This window comes from Eimeria acervulina, genomic scaffold (genome assembly GCF_000499425.1).
Source record: "Eimeria acervulina Houghton genomic scaffold, Eah_scaff119, whole genome shotgun sequence".
NCBI classification, from domain to species: Eukaryota; Apicomplexa; class Conoidasida; order Eucoccidiorida; family Eimeriidae; genus Eimeria; species Eimeria acervulina.
In genome coordinates this window covers 59,025-65,561 of record NW_013550345.1, presented here as the reverse complement: position 1 = coordinate 65,561, position 6,537 = coordinate 59,025, and the positions used below count along the sequence as shown (strand labels likewise).

At 44.4% G+C, this 6,537-nt stretch overlaps 1 protein-coding gene across 1 annotated transcript; it reads right to left on the bottom strand.

Moving 5' to 3' along the window:
* Positions 1-1,285: 1,285 nt before the first annotated feature.
* EAH_00018320 (SIN-like domain-containing protein, putative) lies at positions 1,286-6,275 on the bottom strand (the record flags this gene model as incomplete). Its single annotated transcript, XM_013397517.1, has 9 exons — positions 1,286-1,394; positions 1,605-1,669; positions 2,197-2,242; positions 2,626-2,812; positions 3,314-3,479; positions 3,693-4,046; positions 4,400-4,677; positions 5,003-5,069; positions 5,292-6,275. 9 exons carry the CDS (start codon positions 6,273-6,275, stop codon positions 1,286-1,288), a joined length of 2,256 nt encoding a protein of 751 aa, XP_013252971.1.
* Positions 6,276-6,537: the final 262 nt, after the last annotated feature.

Below are 6,537 nucleotides of genomic sequence, written 5' to 3'. Positions count from 1 at the left end.
TAATTATATATATATATAATTATATATATTATATGTATATATATATAATTATATATATATATATATATAGTTGTAGGTAAATAGATGCATACGCATAATTATACGTATCTGTGTATACGCACATGCGTACATGCATATGCAGATATATATATATATATATATATAAACAAATATATATATTATATGTATTATATATTATATATGTATATATTATATATATACATATATATTATATATATAATTATCTCTCTTTTTCTGTTTGTCGCTGCGTTTGTCTGTCTCTTCATTAATTCGTCTCTCTGTGCGTTTGTTTATCTCCTTAACTATTTATTTATTTATTTATTTATTTTATTTTATTTTTTATCTTTTATTTGTTTTATTTGTTTTATTTGCGTTTTGTTTATTCGTGTGTTTTTTATATTTTGTTTGTTTGTTTGGTTGTTATTATTTTACACTATTATTGTTTCTGTCTCTTTCTTTGTTTGTGCTTATCTCTAATCTCGCATATATATATGTATATATATATGTATTTGTATATTTTAGGGTTTAGGGTTTAGGGTTTAGTGTTATATATATATACTATTATATGCAAATATATATTTATATTTATGTTTATTTATTAAAATTAATAGAGTGAATGTGTTTGTTTTTAAAGAGACAAAAGGAGACAGTTATTCATCTGCGGTGTATGTGCAGCAAACAATATCGATCATTATAAATAGTCTACAGCTTAGGGTTTAGGGTTTAGGGGTTAGGGTTTAGGCCGCCTGCAGCAGCAGCAGCAGCAACAATAGCAGCAGCAGCAGCAGCAACAGCAGCAGGAGAACTACTAAATAAATATAAAAAGTGTATTTAAAGCAAACAAAACGAGTAAAATATATAACATAAAAAAATAAAAGAAGAGACAAGTAAGAAACAAATAAAAAACAAAATAAAACAAATTAAATAAATTAAATAAACAAATTAAACAAATTAAATAAAACAAATTAAATAAAACAAACAAAAATCCCAGCGTTAAGCAAAAACAGATCCGCAGCAAACGCCCAATGATTTGCTGCAGCAGCAGCAACTGCAGCAGCAGTTGCTGCAGCAGCAGCTGCTGCAGAAGCAGTTGCTGCGGGAGCAGTTGCTGCAGCAGCAGTTGCTGCAGCACCAGTTGCTGCAGCAGCAGCAGCAGCTGAGAAGGCCCAGGGAAGTTGAAATAATTTTATTTAAACCCGGGGCCCGTCTGGAGTGTGTTAGCATCCCCGCTTTATCCTAAACCCTAAACCCTAAACCCTAAACCCTAAACCTTTGTTGCTTCTTCTTCTATGAGCTGCATTACATCGCTTTTCTCTTGAGTGTTTTTGTTGCCTTTAAACACCCAAAGACCATTTTCGTTTCGTGCAAACTCTCTGCATAACAAGCGACAAACCCTAAACCCTAAACCCTAAACCCTAAACCCTAAACCCTAGGCCCTAAACCTTCAGACCCACAGATTAAGAGCATACACCCCCAAAACCTTTAACCCTTAAACCTCCAAACCCCTAAACCCTAGGCGTTTATTCCCTTAGACTTCAAAGCCCGAAAACCCTAAACCCTAAACCCTAAACCCTAAACCCTACCTCAACAGCTTTCTGAGGGTGAAGTCGGGGAGAGAGACCTTCTTGTTTAAATCTTCTTCTACAGCCTAACATAAAATAAATTAAAGAAACACAAAAACAATACATAAATAAAATGTTTTGCGTATATATATATATATGTACGGTTTAGGGGTTTAGGGTTTAGGGTTTAGGGTTTTTAATTCATAGTTCGACGATTAGGGTTTAAGGTTTAGTATTCAGGGTTTAGGGCTTACGGCCCTAGGGTTTAGGGTTTATTGCTTAGGGTTTAGCGTCTATTATTTAGGGTTTAGTGTTTATATATCAAGGTTTAGGGTTTAGGGTTTAGAGTTTATTTTCTACGTTTCATTGCACAGCTTTTTATATATTAGGGTTTAGGGTTTAGGGTTTAGGGTTTATTTTTTAGAGTTTCTTTTTGGGGAAGATTACTTGGGTGTTATAAATAAGGGTTTAGGGTTTACAAATTAGGGTTTAGGGTTTAGGGCTTAGGGTTTAGGGTTTAGGGTTTAGGGTTTAGGGTTTAGACCTGAATAATAAGGGGCTTTGTATTAGGGGGATTACTTCGGCTGAAGACCTTCACCAACGACGCGCGAACTTCGTCAATTTGTTCGTTGCCCAGCGAATTCAACACCCAAATGCCACTGACACCACACGCAAACCCTAAACCCTAAACCCTAAACCCTAAACCCTAAACCCTAAACCCTAAACCCTAAATCCTAAGCAATAAACCCTAAATCCTAATAAACTGTCATATGCCCTATTAAACTTTAATAATTGCGAATAAACACTAATAAACCCTAATACACCCTAATAAACCCTAGCAAACCCTAATAAACCCTAATAAACCCTCAAAACTCCTAATAAACATCAACAAACCCTAATAAACCCTAATACAAAACCCTAATACAAAGTCCTAATAAACCCTAATACAAAACCCTAATAAGCCCTCAAAACCCCTAATAAACCTCAACAAACCCTAATAAACCCTAATAAACCCTAATACAAAACCCTAATAAACCCTTACTTGACTGGGAGCGCAACCTCACTGAGCAGTCGCTGCACATCTTCGTCTGACAAGAGAGCAGCGCTGCTGCTCAACTTTAATTTAATCTCTGCTAAAGATAAACCACCGAACTCCGACAGCAGCTGCTTCACCTCCCTCGTGCGCTGCTGCAGCTCAACCGGAGACAGTGCTGCAGAAGATGAAGATGCTGCAGCACAAGCAGCAGCAGCAGCAGCAACAGCAGCAGCAGCAGCAGCAGGAAGAGCAGCAAGGAAATGAAATAAGTAAATATGCATGCAAAAGACGCCGATATATAATTTTTTAAATGACAGCAGCGCACCAACGGATTCTCATTCAAGGTAGGGTTTAGGGTTTAGGGTTTAGGGTTTAGAGCTTTCATCACAGAAGACAAACACACAAGATAGACAAACATATTCAAAACGTCTAGCTGCTCTAGTTACCAGCAAGCAGCAGCAGCAGCAGCAGCAGCAGCAGCAGCAGCAGCAGCAGCGACGGAAGGAACGCCGGCATTACCAACAGCAGCATAAACAGCAGCAGCATAAACAGCAGCGTAAACAGCAGCAAAGCAGCAGCAGCATGAACAGCAGCACGAACAGCAGCATAGACTGCAGCATAGACAGCAGCATAAACAGCAGCATAAACAGCAGCAGCAGCAGCAGCAGCAGCAGGAGCAGGTTGGTTGTCTAACCTGCAGCATCAAGACTCTCTCTTTGTGTTTTAATTTGTTGTACAGCCTCTCTTAACTTAGAAACCCAGAAGGAAGCAAAAAAAGCAGCAAGCTTCGGATGTGCAGCAGCAAATGCTGCATCAGCAGGCAGCTTCAACCTCCAAGCAGAAGACTCGCACACCGCCACCTTCACACCCCACACAAACCCTAAACCCTAAACCCTAAACCCTAAACCCTAAACCCTAAACCACAAACCCTAAACCACAAACCCTTAACAAGAAAGTGTACATGCAAACGAATCATGTATCGGCTGCAGTAAAAAACAAATAATAAATCAATAAGGATAAACTACACATCATACTAAACCCTAAACCCTAAACCACAAACCCTAAACCCTGACTTGGTTAAGTAGCTTGTCTGCAGTTTCTGGGGGTAGCCTCGTTGCTGCTCTGAATGCTTCCTTTGAGATTCCTGAGCGGCCTGCTTGCTGCTGCTGCTGCTGCAGTTGCTGTTGCTGCTGCTGCTGCTGCTGCTGCTGCGCGTCTCTAGCGAGGAGACACAGCAGCAAATCTCTGCAGGTTGTTTCGTAGCTGCTGCTGCAGACAAGAGAGCTCTTAATACACCAGTTGCCCTGCAGCAAATAACAATGACGCAGCAGCAGCTGCAGCAGCTGCTGCTCCTCTGCTGCAGCAGCAACAAGCCTCTTCACTGTCGTGTGAGAAGCCAGATGCAAATGACCCATTATCTTCAACACCTGCAACAAACAACAAACCCTAAACCCTAAACCCTAAACCCTAAACCCTGTATACCCTGTATACCCTGTATACCCTGTATACCCTATAAACCCTGTAAATCCTCTAGACCCTAAACCCTAAACCCTCAACGCTAGAACGTTTTAACCGTGGATGGTCAACGGCGGAAACCCTGAAGCCCTAAACCCTAAACCCTAAACCCTAGATCAGAAGCATTAAACCCTAAACCCTAATCCGTAAGGGATATGCCTCCAGTAAACAACCAACAGCAGCAAGACAGATACAACAGTAACAGCTGCATCTAGACGCTTTAGGGTTTAGGGTTTAGGGTTTAGGGTTTAGGGTTTAAGTAGACCTGCTGCTCAAGAGGGAGTCTTCTTAGCGCTGCGTAGCTGAGAGGTCCTGAAGCTGCTGCTGCTGCTGCTGTTGCGGCTGCTCCTGCACCCCCTTGTTCTTGCTGCTGCTGCATGTCGCAGATTGCAGCAATGTAGGACATCACATCAGAAGAAAACACCACATCCTGCTTCAGCAGCTGCTGCTGCTGCTGTTGCTGCTGCTGCTGCTCCTGCTGCTGCTCCTGCTGCTGCTGACCGCCGAAGAGGCACCCGTCCAAGGCATCATCTTCTGAAAGAGCTGCAGCAGCAAACGCAACGCAGCAGCAGCAGCAGTTGCAGCAGCAGCAGCAGCAGCAGAAGCAGAAGAAGCAGCAGCAGAAGAAGCAGCAGAGGCCGCAGCAAGGGCAGCAGCAGCAACAGCAGCACCCGAAGCAGCTGCAATAGCGGCAACGTCAGCAGCAGCAGCAGCAGTGACATTAGCAGAATTGGCGGGACCAGCAGCACTAGCAGCAGCAGCAGCAGCACTAGCAGCAGCAGCAGCAGACGATCTAGCACAAGCAACAGAAGTAGCGGCACCAGCAACAGCAGCAGCAGAAGCTGCAGCAGCAGCAGCAGCAGTTTACTCTGTTGGTTATCGACGAGCGAATTCAGCAGCTCAAACGCTTCCGGTGTATCCGCATCGTAGAAGGTCTGAGGCAAACCCTAAACCCTAAACCCTAAACCCTAATCTCTAGGCCCTATACCCTAATCCCCAAACCCTAAACCCTAATCCCTAATCCCTAGACCCTACCCGCTAAGCTTAGAAAGTTGCTTGAGTTGAGCTGGCTGGATGCATTTCAGGGTTTAGGGTTTGAAGCTGCCTTGAGGGTTTAGGGTTTAGGGTTTAGGGTTTAGGGTTTAGGGTTTGCTTACTTCTACTTTTACCCACGGTTCGCTCTCTTCAATTTCTCTTTGCTTGCTGTGAGATATTCGCGTCCTGGTTTCTCCTATTTGCTGCACAAGCTGCTGCTGCTGCTGCTGCTGCTGCTGAGTTGCTGCATCACCTGCTGCTCCGGTGGTTGCCGCAGCAGCAGCAGCAGCAGGAGCAGCAGGATTAGCATTAGGATGTGCATCGGTTTGCATTTGTTGCTGCTGTTGGAGCCTGCGTGTGTTAGCGATTTGCTGCTGTTGCTGCTGCAGTTGCTGCTGCTGCTGCTGTTGCTGCTGCTGCTGCTGTTCAAAAGCAGCAAAGTCTGGTGTAAACTGCAGCACGCCTTCAGCCGGCATAATATAAAAACTTTTATTTTTTATTATCCCTACAGCATAACTACACTGGCTGCCTTTAGTTATTTTGCTTTTTAAGAAGTGAAGAGTCTCGCCTGTTGCTGCTGATGCTGCTGTTGCTGCAGCAGGTCCTGCTGCTGATGCAGCAGCAGCAGCAGCAGCAGCAGCAGCAGCAACAGGGTGATTTCGGTCAAAGTTTGGGCCCTCCGCATGCAAATTATACATCAGCTGCAGCTGCTGCTGCTGATGTCTGTATGCTATTTGCTGCAGCTGTCCCTGGTCACCGTAAGGTCGGTCATGAGGCCTCAAGGGGAACTGCAGCACGAACACTTTGCTGCTGCTGCTGCTGCTGCTGCTGCTGCTGTTGCTCATGCTGCTGCTGTCTAGGACATCCTCTAGACGCCTCAGGTAAACATCCAACACCTCCACTATCGGGTCATCTTCTTCGTCTTCATCTGCATCTTCTGCTGCTGCTGCTGCTGCTGCAGGCTCGTCGCTGCTGCTGCTACTGCTGCTGCTGCTGCTGCTGCTCCCAGAGGGGTCATCGACTTCCATTGCAGTGCTGCTGCTGCTGCTGCTGCTGTCTTCTCCGGTCATAAGGAGGGAAGATGCAGAAGAAGCCTCGACTACCATCTTCTTATAAACGCTGTCCTGCTGCTGCTGTTGCTGTTGCTGCTGCTGTTGTTGCTGTTGTTGCTGCTGCTGCTGTTGCTGCAGTCTGTTGCGGCTGCATGCCTCGCAAGGAAATTAGGACGGCGAAGGCTGCTGCAAGAGCTGCAGGGGCAGCAACGGAAGCAGCAGCAGCAGCAGCTGTGCTGTTGCTGCTGCAGCAGCCTAGAAGGTCTTTGTTGTTCGTGTTGCTGCTGTTCTTGTTGTTGCTGCTGCAGCTACTAAA